This window comes from Macaca mulatta, chromosome 3, assembly GCF_049350105.2.
Source record: "Macaca mulatta isolate MMU2019108-1 chromosome 3, T2T-MMU8v2.0, whole genome shotgun sequence".
Classification (NCBI taxonomy): Eukaryota; Metazoa; Chordata; class Mammalia; order Primates; family Cercopithecidae; genus Macaca; species Macaca mulatta.
In genome coordinates, this window is record NC_133408.1 from 46166189 (window position 1) to 46180920 (window position 14732).

The 14732-nt window shown below is 47.7% G+C and overlaps 1 protein-coding gene across 5 annotated transcripts in view; it reads left to right on the forward strand.

The window, feature by feature from the left end:
- The window catches only part of TRRAP (transformation/transcription domain associated protein), a 135698-nt gene that overhangs the window by 70561 nt on the left and 50405 nt on the right, over positions 1-14732 (forward strand). For all 5 annotated transcript variants that reach the window (XM_077996187.1, XM_077996189.1, XM_077996190.1 and 2 more), the window contains 13 exons: positions 680-799; positions 1031-1150; positions 1869-2033; positions 2112-2293; positions 2515-2713; positions 3348-3476; positions 5618-5884; positions 7608-7814; positions 8662-8820; positions 8915-9049; positions 10515-10625; positions 11905-12051; positions 13755-13968. In XM_077996187.1, the coding sequence (XP_077852313.1) occupies positions 680-799; positions 1031-1150; positions 1869-2033; positions 2112-2293; positions 2515-2713; positions 3348-3476; positions 5618-5884; positions 7608-7814; positions 8662-8820; positions 8915-9049; positions 10515-10625; positions 11905-12051; positions 13755-13968 (2155 nt within the window). The remainder of the gene's footprint in view (positions 1-679; positions 800-1030; positions 1151-1868; positions 2034-2111; positions 2294-2514; positions 2714-3347; positions 3477-5617; positions 5885-7607; positions 7815-8661; positions 8821-8914; positions 9050-10514; positions 10626-11904; positions 12052-13754; positions 13969-14732) is intronic.

Sequence of the window (14732 nt, forward strand, 5' to 3'; positions counted from 1 at the left end):
TCCGCCTCTCAGGTTCAAGCAGTTCTCCTGCCTCAGCCTCTGGAGTAGCTGGGACTACAGGTGCCCGCCACCACACTCAGCTACTTTTTGTATTTTTAGTAGACAGGGTTTTGCCTTGTTGGCCAGGCTGGTCTTGAACTCCTGACCACAGGTGATGCACCCGTCTCAGCCTCCCAGTGCTGGGATTACAGGCACGAGCCACCACGCTGGCCTCTGCTAGGTTTTGCAGGCAAAAGATGTCTATGCCCTTAAAACTTAGTGTATTGAGAGGACCTCGTGATACCTTGGCGAAGTAGGGCATCCTCACGCTGCTCTGGCCCCAGGCGGAATCGTCCCCACTTCTGTGGGGGGACTAGCATGGCAGCCCAGTAAGGTCACCTTTACCACTCGTCAGCACGCATGACAGCAAACAGCACGATCACATCAGGTGTACACAGTCGGCCCCTCCACACCCTGCACAATGGACAGGAACGCTGAAGGCCACAGGCAGTCAGTTTCCTTAGGACACAGCACAGTTAGAACCTAAGGCTGGTAAGTTGTGGCTTTTACATGTGAACCCTTTGCTTCACTGCCTAGCCTTGCCAACATAGTTAGACTATGGTAGGGTCTGTAGTGACGTTGATCTCTGTCGCTTGCAAAATTAATTGACCTATTTATAATTTCTGGTTTTCTTGATCAGGAAATGAAGATTTGCTCAGCAATTATAAACCTTTTTCATCTGATCCCGGCGGCTCCTCAGACGCTGGTGAAACCTTTGCTAGAGGTTGTCATGAAAACGGAGCGGGCAATGCTGATCGAGGTAAGGGCCACACTGAAGGCTGCTTCTTGCTCTGCCACTCTCTGGTGCTTGTAGCATCCTCACTTGATTGTATTTTCAATGGACAGATGGAACAGCTTAAAGACATTCTATGTCAGTATTTGCTTGTGGGTGTTCATGCCCTCCAGTAACAAGGGACTGTGTTAGGTAGACAGAGCCTCAAGCTCTGAGGAGAGGAAGGTGTGAAATGCAGCGTTCCCACATGTTTTGCAGGCGGGGAGTCCGTTTCGAGAGCCCCTAATCAAGTTCCTGACTCGGCACCCCTCGCAGACCGTGGAGCTGTTCATGATGGAAGCCACCCTGAACGATCCCCAGTGGAGCAGAATGTTTATGGTGAGAGCTGTGAGCGGCTAGAGTCAGGGGTCCCTGCAAATGCATGTGAGCTGTTGTGCTCTGACATGTTCAGTTCTTATTTCACTGTTCGGTGTCCTGGCTGCTTGTTTCTTAGATCCATTTGACTATTGGAAACATCATTGCTGTTTGGTTGTGTCTGTGAAACGCGCAGGTCTAGGAACCGCTCTTTGTAGAACTTTGGTGGTGGTAGCAAATAAATGCTCTGCCGGGATTATAAACTCATAAAGTATGGTTACTGTTTAAAAGTACGTTTTAAGGGCCCACACCTGTAATCCCAGCACTTTGGGAAACTGAGGCGGGTGGTTTACTTGAGCCCAGGAGTCTGAGACCAGCATGGGCAACAGAGTGAGACCTTGTCTTTACAAAAAATATGAAAATTAGCGGGGCATGGTGGCGCATGCCTGTAGTCCCAGCTACTCAGGAGCTTGAGGTGGGAGGATTGCTTGAGCTCAGGAGTTGGAGGCTGCAGTGAGCTATGATTTTACCACTGCACCTGGGCCACAGACCCAAGACTCTCTTTTTAAAAAGAAAAACAAGCATCTTTTAAAAAGCATGAGTGTGTTGCTTTTTTGGTAAGCCTTCTTCGAGAAATTTAGAAAGATTTTTCAAAGGTTTAGAAAGATTTAAAATTCATATCCTCTAACTTTCTATCAGTTTGATTAGCTTAAAACGGCTTTTCTATTTGTTTTGCTTTCAGAGTTTTTTAAAACACAAAGACGCCAGACCTCTGCGGGATGTGCTGGCTGCCAACCCCAACAGGTTCATCACCCTGCTGCTGCCGGGGGGTGCCCAGACGGCCGTGCGCCCTGGCTCACCCAGCACCAGCACCATGCGCCTGGACCTCCAGTTCCAGGCCATCAAGGTAGCGCCCCTTCCTCCGGCCCCCGATGCCCAGCGGTTTAATCGAGACGCAGTTCCCTAATTGTCTCTTCTTTGACAGATCATAAGCATCATAGTGAAAAACGATGACTCCTGGCTGGCCAGCCAGCACTCTCTGGTGAGCCAGTTGAGACGTGTGTGGGTGAGTGAGACTTTCCAAGAGAGACACCGCAAGGAGAACATGGCGGCCACCAACTGGAAGGAGCCCAAGCTGCTGGCCTACTGCCTGCTGAACTACTGCAAGTGGGTGCCTCCTCCGCCCTGCTCCACGGGACCGGCTCTGGACCACAAGTTCAGCCGGAGCCTCCTTCTTGTCTGTACAAGGCTGTGGTCATGGGATACATGCAGTCGGATTGGTTGTAGAGAATGGGCTATGTCTCTGAGCTGTTTCAAGGCAAGTCAGAGGCGTAGTTGTTAATGAAGTTTGCTGTAAGTTAACCTGTCTTCTTCTTTTGACTCTCCAGAAGGAATTACGGAGATATAGAATTGCTGTTCCAGCTGCTCCGAGCCTTTACTGGTCGTTTTCTCTGCAACATGACATTCTTAAAAGAGTATATGGAGGAAGAGATTCCCAAAAATTATAGCATCACTCAGAAACGTGCCCTGTTTTTTCGCTTTGTAGACTTCAACGACCCCAACTTCGGAGATGAATTAAAAGCTAAAGTGAGTCCCACTCTGATGCTGTAGAAGGCTACGAGTATTTAATCTGGTTTTCTAGGGAACCTCAGGCCCTTTTCTTTTTTCGCTGTGTCTCCCTTGAATAAATAGTAGAGTGAGCCAGGTGCTGTGGCAGGTGCCTGTAATCCCAGGTACTCAGGAGGCCACGGTGGGAGGATTGCTTAAGCTCAGGAGTTGGAGGCTGCACTGAGCTATAATCACACCATTGCATCCCAGCGTCGGTGACACAATGAGACTCTGTGTCAAGAAAAAAATAACAATTAGCGGGCCGGGCTGTAGGTGAGAAAGTGCCATTGCTGAGGAACGTCAAGTTCATGCAGCGGTGACCCAGCGGTGAATGGTGGTTCGTTAATTGCCTTGTTTTTAGAAAATGGCTTGTGTGACGTGAAAAGAATAAAGCAGGCTGACATCTCTTTTCCACAAGTTTTTAACCTACCTTTCTAGTTGTTCTTTGTGTAGAAGTCAAGGTTGGTAGTCTCACCCTGGGTTGAGTTCCAACGTGATGGTGTGGTATGGCCGAGACTGGCTGTTCTTCCCGTCTTACTCAAGAAACAAGCAGCATGGCTTTGTTTTTCTCCTTCTTTATTTAAACTTTTTCTTTTTTTTTTGTTTTTTGTAGGTTCTACAGCATATATTGAATCCTGCTTTCTTGTACAGCTTTGAGAAGGGGGAAGGAGAGCAGCTATTGGGACCTCCCAATCCAGAAGGAGATAACCCAGAAAGCATCACCAGTGTGTTTATTACCAAGGTGGTATCACTATGCGCATGGGCGTGAGAAGTAACCTGGCATGTGGATGAATGTCTGTGTGTGTGTGTTAAGAGGGTTTCATTGAAATAAGTTTGTTCCCCCAACACGTTCATTTTTCGTGATTGTGTTAGTTTATAGCAAACCATCACATTACCATTCTTATTAGTGAGTTTTTGAAGGCAGCCTTACTTTGGAATGAATTAACTTTCCCACATTAATAGATTCTAATCAGAAATGGAATAGATCTCAATGAAAATTCATATAGCAGTTATTTTGTGAAAACCCCTGGCTGGTCAACAGAGTTTCTGTGTTCTGTTTTCATCTTCAGTTTTGCAAAAGACTCTCCTAACAGCCAGTGAGCATATGAGACTGCCTGCAGTAGCTGCTGTGACTCCTCCTTGTCCAGTGAATGAAACCCTGTGGTGGCCGTAGTCCAGTCTGAACTGAGCTCGGTTTTAACATCTCTGCGCTTTACAGTTTGTGTTAGAGAGGGTTTTTGGAATTAAATGCCTGCATTGTGTTATTTCCCCAAGGCTTACTGTATTGATCTTCACTGTTAGAGGCTGTGTTTGCCCTGAGATTCTCACATAGAGTGTTTGTTGGAATGCTGCGTGTTGGCGTTCCTCATCAGAAATACAGATTGCTGGTTTTAGCCATTTTGTCCTGGGATCAAGGCAGAGGGGACTGTTGTTTCCATTGGCAGATTCCTGGAGCTTACATAGTCTTTGTCCTTTCAGACGGGCCTCCTTCCTGCAGTGTTGACATCTGATCCCCAGGATCAGAGTGAGCCCAAACGTTTATTCTTGGTCTCCGTAGTGATATTTGCCTTATTCTGGGCAAGTGTAGGGAGATGGAGTCCAGACGGGACTCCTTCCCCTTTGTTACCTTCTCCAGGCTGTGTCTCCTGGGTCAGATGCTGCTGCTATAGGGATTTTGAACGTCAGGATGAGGACAAAAGGAGCTGGCAGGCTGGAGGCTACAGATGCAGGTGTGGGCCTGCCAAGAAGCAGTACATCTAGGGAAGAGAGGACCTTGGGGCTAAAAGGGACCTTGATAAAAACATGATTATAATGGAAGACTTCAGTCTGTCCATTTTTCAGAATTATTAAGACCTGGTAGATAGACAGTGGTTAGGATACTAAGTTGAACTGAATGATGCTGCCATTATACTTGATTTAATAGAGACGTGTAGAATATTCCTCACACAAGGTACATTTTTTTTCTTATGTCCGTGAAACACTTAAAAAATCTGTCAGATGCTTTCAAAACTGCAACAATTTTTTGAAAGTAGACATTTTTCCAGGTCACATTTTCTGATCATCATGCAGAAAAATAAGGAGTAGACAAAAGTTGGCCGGGAAAAAAAAATCTCAACTATTTGGAAATTAAGAAACTCAGTCCTAAATCACCTTGAATCAAAGAAGTCTTCTTTTCCACCTCACCCTCCTCCAGCCCCTGCATCCTGACTCTTAAGCCTACCCTATTTAAATGTTGAAATGAATTTGGTGGATTTCTAATCCATATGTAAACCAAAAAGTACCTGAGATGGATCTCAGTCAGTTTAGAAATTTATTTTGCCAAAGTTCAGGATGTGTCCGGGAGAGACATTTGTGCCTTTCTCTAAAAATGGCTTTGAGGGCTTCAGTGTTTGAAGGGGGAAAGTCGGCTGAAGGGGAAAGGGGGCGGGTGTGGTCATCCACGCATTGCCAAAGAAGGGGAGCAGGTGGGGGAAGAGTCAGTTCTGTGTTCATCTCACGCTCAGTAAGCCAGCACTTTATATAAGATAAGGTGAACACGGGGTCGTTACCTATGGAGATCATTAACCTTTCATCTGTAGCTCTGCTTAGCATCAAAAGGAGCCAGTTTCTTGCATGACTCAGCTTTCAGCTTAATTTTTTCCATTGGGCAGAGCCAACTGGGGTCCTGAGGTTTTTTTCTCCTTTCACATATATATGAAGAAAAATGGATAAGATGTTATTGATATCCTCATTGTAAAACTTCACGTTACATAGTGTGTGTGTGTGTGTGTGTGTGTGTGTGTATGTATGTATGTATTTTTAAGGGTTAAACCTGCTGTGTGACCCTCAGTCAGTAACCCAGTTCACAACTGGAAATGAGTCCTTCCCGCTGTCCCTGCACAGGTCCTGGACCCCGAGAAGCAGGCGGACATGCTGGACTCGCTGCGGATCTACCTGCTGCAGTACGCCACGCTGCTGGTGGAGCACGCCCCCCACCACATCCACGACAACAACAAGAACCGCAACAGCAAGCTGCGCCGCCTCATGACCTTTGCCTGGCCCTGCCTGCTCTCCAAGGCCTGCGTGGACCCGGCCTGCAAGTACAGCGGACACTTGCTCCTGGCGCACATTATCGCCAAATTCGCCATCCACAAGAAGATCGTCCTGCAGGTATTTTGCAAGCCCCCTCCTGTCCACCGACATCCACGTGAATCCCACGTGGTGACTTGGCTCCCTGGCGCAGTCTCAGCCTCTCCTGTTGTCTTTTCCCAATACCGATGAAAACCATGAAAACATAGACACTCTGTGATTCCACTTAGAAGACCCTAGGGCACTCGAATTCAGAGAGACAAAGTAGAATGGAGATTGCCGGGGGCGGGGAGAGGGGGTGGGGAGTGAGTATTGAATGGTGCAGAGTTTCAGCCTAGGAAGATGCAAACGTTCCGGAGATGGTGGGGCTCGTGGCTGCACACAGTGTGAAGGTGCCAAGCGCCACTGGGCTGTGCACCCAAAACTAGGTAAGATGGTACATTCCGTGTTATGTGTGCGTTACCATTTGTGGGGAAAACACCCCACGCTGTGAGCCCTCCCGTGACTGTCCACGCTCTCCCTTCCTCCCCCATTCCTGCTCTGCCCTCTCGTTCCTCCCTTCCATGACTGTCCACGCTCTCCCTTCCTCCCCTGTTCCTGCTCTGCTCTCTCGTTCCTCCCTCCCGTGACTGTCCACGCTCTCCCTTCCTCCCCCATTCCTGCTCTGCTCTCTCATTCCTTGACAACTTTGCTTTTAAAAGGAAAGGCCACCCTTTCCATCTCAAGCTTCTCTGTCTGTTGCATTTTAGCTTCTGACTCTGACATTCCATGGCAGATGTTATAATATTCAGGGGCTCTAGCCCACTTCTCTTAGCCAGAGACAATAGGTACCTTTGGATCCGTATCTCATGAGCTTGCTGCCGTGCAGCTCGTGTTGAGCACCTCTTCCTGGAGTCCCTCGGTGGTCTGGACTCTGAGGTCGGGCACCCCGGGTTTGAGTGTTGTTTCTTCCGCTCACGCGGTGTGTGCCCTTTGGCAGGTTAATGTCTCTGTGTGAGAATTAAATGTAATACTCCACTCGAGCTTGCAGCATTTGATCACTGATAGTTCTTTTCTTCCGTGAGACCATCTTTGATGGCTTTCCCTTGACATCTTTCTCTTGTGAACCTCTGTTGAACTCTGCACCCCCATCAAGCCAGTGGCCTCTCACATCCCCTCCCATGAGCCCTTGAGCTAGAACTCCAGCCTCGGGGCTGCACTGCCCTCCTCCAGTTGTCTCAGAGGTAAACACTCAAGAACTCTGTGACCTTCTCTGCTCTTCCCCAGTGCCCAGGCACCAACAGGTTCTGCAGCTTCTAACACCCACCCTGTCACCTCCACCCTCAGGACTGGTCTTCTCTGCTTTCCCATGACCTCACATCAGGGCCTCACCTCTCAAACTTGAGTGACTACAGCTGCTGCTTCTCAGCGCCTCTCCTTTTGGCCCTGTTTACTTTATTTCCCATCCCGCAGCCGGAGGGAGATGAGCCGTGTACCTCCCTAACTCGCTGCTGGTTAGGTGGGACGTGGGATCCCTGCAGGGACTTGGTCTTATCTGTCTGCATACCCTGGCCTAGTTCAGCACGGGCGCATAGTAGGTGCATTTTAAATACTAGAACGAATGTATTCATTGGTATTAACGAAATGTATTCTGGTCTTAACGAAACAGAAAGCAACTAAGTTGTTTCCTAATAAGAAACTCCTAAGAAATTTTTAGAAAATTGTTTTGGAAAAGTATCATGTCTCGATACCAAGGGATTGTTTGTCTTCTTGTTTTTTAAAGCCTGCCTTCTCATCCTCTATAAGCGTCTCTTCCCTGTTTTAGGTTTTTCATAGTCTCCTCAAGGCTCATGCAATGGAAGCTCGAGCGATCGTCAGACAGGCGATGGCCATTCTGACCCCGGCGGTGCCGGCCAGGATGGAGGACGGGCACCAGATGCTGACCCACTGGACCCGGAAGATCATCGTAGAGGAGGGGCACACCGTCCCACAGCTGGTCCACATTCTGCACCTGATAGTGCAACACTTCAAGGTGTGTAGGAGGGACAGTGGGCTGCGGGGCATGCATCTTCAGGCATTCGCTCTGAACCTTCACCTTGTCTTGTTCTGCAATAATCAGGTGGTTCATCTTTTAGTAAGGTTACTTCTGGTTCATTGATTAGTTTATGTGATTAGTTTGTGTATGTGTGTATGGCTTTATCAGCATGGAAATTGCTGTAATATAGAGAATATGTCACAGGTGTGTGCATCTTTGCATCTAAGGCTACATTTCTGTCATAAATACTGTGCTTAGTTAACCCTTGTATGCTGCTGAGTTTGCACCTTAAGGTGGGAGATAGTCCTCATTAACTCCAGATTTCCGTCACCTGACTTGGAAAGTTACTCATGCTGCTGGCACCTCCTTCTCTATGACCAAATCACCCCTTTTGTGGGATTTATTTATATGTAAATGTTTCTTGTAGATTTGGGGTAGAAGAGAAAGGATTGAGTTGAAAGCAAATTCTTTTATAGCCACCTCTTAGAGGAACTTTGCTTTTTGGTATGTCTTAAACTTTTACACTGTCAAGTCTGAAGTTTGATACATGTGATTAGACTCAGCTTCCTGTCTGAAGAGAATTTGATTTTTCAAGACTGAAGAATACTATTGTAATGAGATGTGATTGGGGCGGGGGAGGGTGATAAACACTCATACGTAAGGCAGTGAGAATTTCCTCGGTAAGGTTAGGATTCCGAATTCTTGAGCATCAGGTTGGGTTGTGTGTGTATGTTGGGGCTGAGAGGCACGTCACGGGGGGGTGTGTGTGCACGTGCACACACGTGCATGCGCTCTGGGACCAAGGTCCCATGTTCCCGGCGTGATGCTGGCCCTGCGCCCGCAGGTGTACTACCCGGTACGGCACCACTTGGTGCAGCACATGGTGAGCGCCATGCAGAGGCTGGGCTTCACGCCCAGTGTCACCATCGAGCAGAGGCGGCTGGCCGTGGACCTGTCTGAAGTTGTCATCAAGTGGGAGCTGCAGAGGATCAAGGACCAGCAGGTAGGGGTGTCAGCCTTGGGGGTGCCCCGATCGTCTTCCTTTGACTTCTCCCTAGAAGTCAATCAGTAAAGCCAAGTGCCTGTGTGTTTTTAAGCCGGATTCAGATATGGACCCAAATTCCAGTGGAGAAGGAGTCAATTCTGTCTCATCCTCCATTAAGAGAGGCCTGTCCGTGGATTCTGCCCAGGAAGTGAAACGCTTTAGAACGGCCACCGGAGCTATCAGTGCAGTAAGATCACGTGTGCCTCTGTATGGGTGCTGCGCAGTCTGCTGGGAGTTGGTTCGTTTATTCCCTACATTTAGAATGTGAGCTCGGTGCCCAGCTGCATTTAGGAGAGGCAGCTGGGAACAGCTATGCTTACCAGATTGAAACTCCAGGACATGTCACTCATGCCAGGGGTTCCCAGGTTACCAGACATGCTTGCCTCTGCGTTCAGTTCATACCATTAAAGTTCTGTCGATGATGGTTGATTACTTGCAGAAAGGCATCTAGAGAAACTCTTTGAAGTAAGGAGTTGATTAAGAACATGTGCCTGTGCTGAGATCAGTTTCTGAAAAGGACATGTGTTCTGTTTCACGAGGCAGCCACCAAGAGGGTCCTGGGTATTGCCCCTTGTGGAATGGTGGCCCTAGGAGCCCTGAGTCTGACCTCAGCTGGTGTCATGGACCTGCTGGCTTGTGGACACAGGCCTGGCTGCCCCACTTCCGGCTTCGTAGGCCTGAGGCTGAGCTCTTCTCCCACCCTCACCATCCCACATCTTGTGTGGCACCCACATCTGCCCTCGGCTCCTGTTAGAAACCTGGCACTGTCTGCACTTTGTCCATTGGCCTCTCTCCACACATCCGGTCCGGAGCAAGTCTCACTGACTCTGCCGCAAATAACCCATCCCTGCCTCCACACCGTGGTCCCAGCCTCTGTCACCCCTTGCAGGGTGACAGATGGGAGCTGCTCAACTGCCTCCCTGTTCTTTCTTTCCCTGTTCCTCTCTCCACCTCCACTTTTATTCCCTCTTGATTTTTCACAAAGCAGTTAGACTTCTACAAAAGTTTCCTTTCGCAACTTGAATCGGGAAGCTGGGTGAAGGGTACATGAGACCTCCGTAGTGTTTTTGTAAAAATCTCTTGTGGATCTTATAATCCTTTGGAAATAAAAAGTTGAAACAAGTCAGGTTGCCGTTCCCCCTGCTCAAGCCCTCCCCTTGACCTTGGCACTCCAGGCCTGGGTGACCAGGCCCTGCCGATGGCTCTTGGCCCCCAGCACCATCTCGGTGCTCGGCCACGCGGGCTATCCCTCTGCTCTAAACGCACCCCTGGTTCTGGCCCTGTGCTCACTCAGGATGTGTACCCTGGCCTTTTCTCTCCACTGGGAGCCGTCTCTCTTCTTTTTTTTCATGGCCGCCTTTGTCTCAACCTAAAGACCTCCCTTGATGTTATCCTGGGCCTTGGCACTTTTGTTCCCCATCACATGAGCCACTATTTTGCATGGCTGCTCTGTTGACTAGCCATCTGCCCTCCTGCTGGCTGTGTCAACTTCACCAGGGCAGAGACCACATCTGTCTTTGGTATCCCGAGCGTCCAGATCTGCCTCTGTCCCCGGGAGGTATCGCATACCCATTAGCTGGGTGAAAAGTCAAGCCTGGGTTGGAAATTCATGTTGCGCTTATCTTCCTGCCTGAAAGGAGGTCCTTTTCCAGGTATTTGGGAGGAGCCAGTCACTACCTGGAGCGGACTCTCTCCTCGCCAAGCCCATTGACAAGCAGCACACAGACACTGTGGTGAACTTCCTCATCCGCGTGGCCTGTCAGGTATAGGATCCGAGTGCCTTGTGTTAGGGCTTCTGCAGACTGGAGGCTACTGACTAATACCCCAGGAGGTTATCTGTGACCGTTTCGTCAAAAAAGATACAGACAAACCAAGGTCTGCGAGCTGGTTCTGTCATTTTCATACCACATGCACTTGATTTTGTGGCAGGTTAACGTTTCCTAAATCTACCTATGTCTTATAATTGAGATGTGTATATATATATATATATATATATATATTTTTTTTTTTTTTTTGAATTGGAGTCTCGCTTTGTTGCCCAGGCTGGAGTGCAGTGGTGCGATCTTGGCTCACTGCAACTTCGACTCAGGTTCAAGCGATTCTCGTCCCTCAGCCTCCTGGGTTGCTGGGATTACAGGCACCCGCCACCACGCCCAGCTAATTTTTGTATTTTTGGTAGAGATGGGGTTTCACCACGTTGGCCAGGCTGGTCTCGAACTCCTGACCTCAAGTGATCCGCCCACCTTGGCCTCCCAAAGTGCTGGGATTGCGGGCATGAGCCACCGTGCCCAGCCTGATACGATTTTTTTAAAAAGCCTTTCCTCTTTCAGTGGTAATAAAATAATGCTGTGCCTTCTAATTGACGGCATGTTAGCATTGGTGGAATATGGTAGACCGTGATCTCGGCTGATCGTTTAACTTCCAGGTGTTCTTTTTGCATCCTTAAGATGGGAGTGGTACACAGTTCAGTAAAGGATGAGATGATCCAACCTACAGAAAGAATGGACATTTAGCAGTTTCAGTGCTTTAATAACTTGGGTTTATTTATCATTCATATCAATCTGTATCTTCATAGAATTTTTGGAAATTCATTTCTGAAACTTTATATTTCGAAAAACCATTGTAAATGAAATTTTCCTAAATTTTAAGTTCTTATTCCTGTTAAACAAAATAGTATATCTTAGAGTTCTGTTGAGAATCTCCAAGTACTGAAAAGGATCTGCTAAGTACCTAACCAATAGATAATTCCTTGCCTCCCTGCAATGTGCAGGGAGGTCCTATGGGGAGCCAGCAGGGCCCACAAGCCATTGCAGGCCACCACAGATGCGGTGCAGAGGAGGGGGCCGTGAGGGGTCACGAGTCAGGCTGGTTGGGGAAGGTGTCCAACTGTGTGGAGGTCAGACGGAAGAGGGGTGGCTATGAGGTGAAGATCTGAGACAGCCAGGTGCAAGGGCCCAGGCACAGTTGAAACATGCTGTCACTGGAATGACTGTAAACTCGGATGCAGTGAAATACCAGCTTGTAACTAGGATGAATTCCTAGGTTAATGACAACACCAACACGGCGGGGTCCCCTGGGGAGGTGCTCTCTCGCCGGTGTGTGAACCTTCTGAAGACCGCATTGCGGCCAGACATGTGGCCCAAGTCTGAACTCAAGCTGCAGTGGTTCGACAAGCTGCTGATGACTGTGGTGAGTTCTAGTGTGTGAAGGGCCAGGGCAGGGCCACCAAGGCCACTAGCGGATACTGTCACCTGGGCAGGGACTGGACGTTTGTGGATCACTCTGAGCCTGACCCCTAAGCCCCAAATCTCCTGTCCCTTTTGCCAGTCATGGCCTCTCCCTTGTTGCCCTCCCCTGCTGATACCAGGGAGAGAGTTTGACTAATAGATGATGGCTTTGCTCTTGAGGCTTGAGAAGTTCGAGACCAGTCTGAGCAGCATAGTGAGATCCCAACTCCACAAAAGAGAAGAGAGAAAATTAGCTGGGCATGATGGTGTGAGCTTGTAGTCCCAGCTACTCAGAAGAGGCTAAAGCAGGAGGGTTGGCTGAAGCTGGGAGGTTGAGGCTGCAGTGAGCTGTGATTGGTGTCACTGCAATACAGCTTGGGAGACAGAACAAGCAAGACCTGGTCTCTTAAAAAAAAAAAAAAAAAAGAAAGAAAGACTATGGCTTCGGAACTTGAGCTCTCATGCTGGCCCCAACTACACGTAGGAGTGTTTAACCTTAATACAGTTGTCTTGCATTTTGTGGACTCGTTCCTAAAACTTACCTACCATTTGGCTTGGGATAAGCATTTTCAGCTGACTGTTGCAACAACCTTTAGGATGAGCTTTGGATTTTTAAAACAGATTTTAATGATAGAGCTATAATTTGTTATTAGGAGCTAGTCCCAAAATGCTTATTATTTTATTTTGGTCGCTGTTTTTTTGCTTATAAAAACCTTGATCCTGTACTTTTCTGGTGGCAACAAAAGCTATTTTCTTGCCTTATCCAGATTTGTTTTTCTAGCTCTTGTTAGGATTTGGAAACCTTTACTACTGAGGTTATAAAACCTATTGCAAGCACTTGTTATTCTGGACTACGGAGACCATGTTGCTTCTATTTGACCTCTGCTATGAACCATGAACTGTGTCTTCTGTTTTATCCAGTTTCTTTGGTTTGTTTTTATTAGTTTTTAGTGCTGCCATCATCTGTTAGTTGATTCCATGATATGTAGTTTGAAAGATGCTTCTCTTTGGAAAGATGTTTGTTTTTTGTTTTTGTTTCATTTTTTTGAGACAGTCTCACTCTGTCGACCAGGCTAGAGAGCAGTGGCACAATCTCGGCTCACTGCAACCTCCTCCTCCTGGTCTCAAGCGATTCTCATGCCTCAGCCTCCTAAGTAGCTGAGACTACAGGCATGTGCCACCATGCCTGGCTTTTTTTTGTGTGTGCGTATGTTTTTAGTAGAGACAGGGTTTTGCCATGTTGACCAGGCTGGCCTCAAGTGATCCATCCACTTCAGCCTCCCAAACTGCTGGGATTACAGGCGTGAGCCACTGAGCCCAGCCTGGAAGGATATTTGTATTTTTATATCTTAAGAAAATGGGAAGAGAAAAGCAAAATTCATTGCAGGAACTTTTTTAGAATTTTATCGATTTCAAGATGTTAATATTGTTTATTATCGAATATTAATATTTTAATGAGTCTTTTTAAAAGAGTTTGAGTACATATTTAAAGTGATTTTATAAAGTAATCATACTTGTGAAATCCGGTTGTCATTCTCTAGTGGTTTTTTTTACTTAGTCTCCAAATAATTAATCCAGTGCTAGATTTCGCCGGATCTTGTTTCTAGAATTTGTTGTCGTTGAGTGTTCGTTTCCTCTGTGAGTGGCCTGTGTTCTCCATTCCAGGAGCAGCCAAACCAAGTGAACTATGGGAATATCTGCACGGGACTAGAAGTGCTGAGCTTCCTGCTAACTGTCCTGCAGTCCCCAGCCATCCTCAGTAGCTTTAAACCCCTGCAGCGTGGAATCGCCGCCTGCATGACCTGTGGAAACACCAAGGTGTTGCGAGCCGTCCACAGCCTTCTCTCACGCCTCATGAGCATTTTCCCAACGGAGCCGAGTATGTGGCCTTCCCACCGGTGCTTTTCTTTCAGAGTGGTCAGTGGGCGCGCTTGCTGTGAGAGCACTCATCCTCCAGTTACTGTGTCGAGCGCTTTGTTTTTACTTTCCTTTCTACTTGACGTGGAGACATAGAATGGGCCGGGCGCGGTGGCTCACACCTGTAATCCCAGCACTTTGGGAGGCCAAGGTGGGCGGATCACCTGAGGTCAGGAGTTCGAGACCAGCCTGATCGATGTGGAGAAGCCCCGTCTCTACTAAAAATACAAATTTAGCCTGGTATGGTGGTGCACACCTGTAATCCCAGCTACTCAGGAGGCTGAGGCAGGAGAATCACTTGAACCCAGGAGGTGGAGGTTGTAGTGGGCTGAGATCACGCCATTGCAATCCAGCCTGGTCAACAAGAGCAAAACTCTGTCTCAAAAAAAACATAGAATGGCAACTGTCATTGAATTTTGTCTGCTTTGGAAATTCAGTTCTTCATCAATTGAACATTATTTTTTTAAGCTACTAAAGAGAAGTCAATTTAAAATATTAAAGTATTCAAATGTTGAACATTTGGCAGGATCAAATTTTAGCATGTTATAAATAAGTATATTTCAAGGAGATTCTGTTAGGTTTTTTGAGTATTCTGCACATAGTTGTGTAGAATGGGAACCAGCCTAGAGGTGAGGCCCATACCCTCCTGCAGGGAGAGAAGTCCCTGTGCCAATCCCTCCTGATACCCAAGCAGCCAGCACTCAGTCCCTGACATCAGCACTGGTG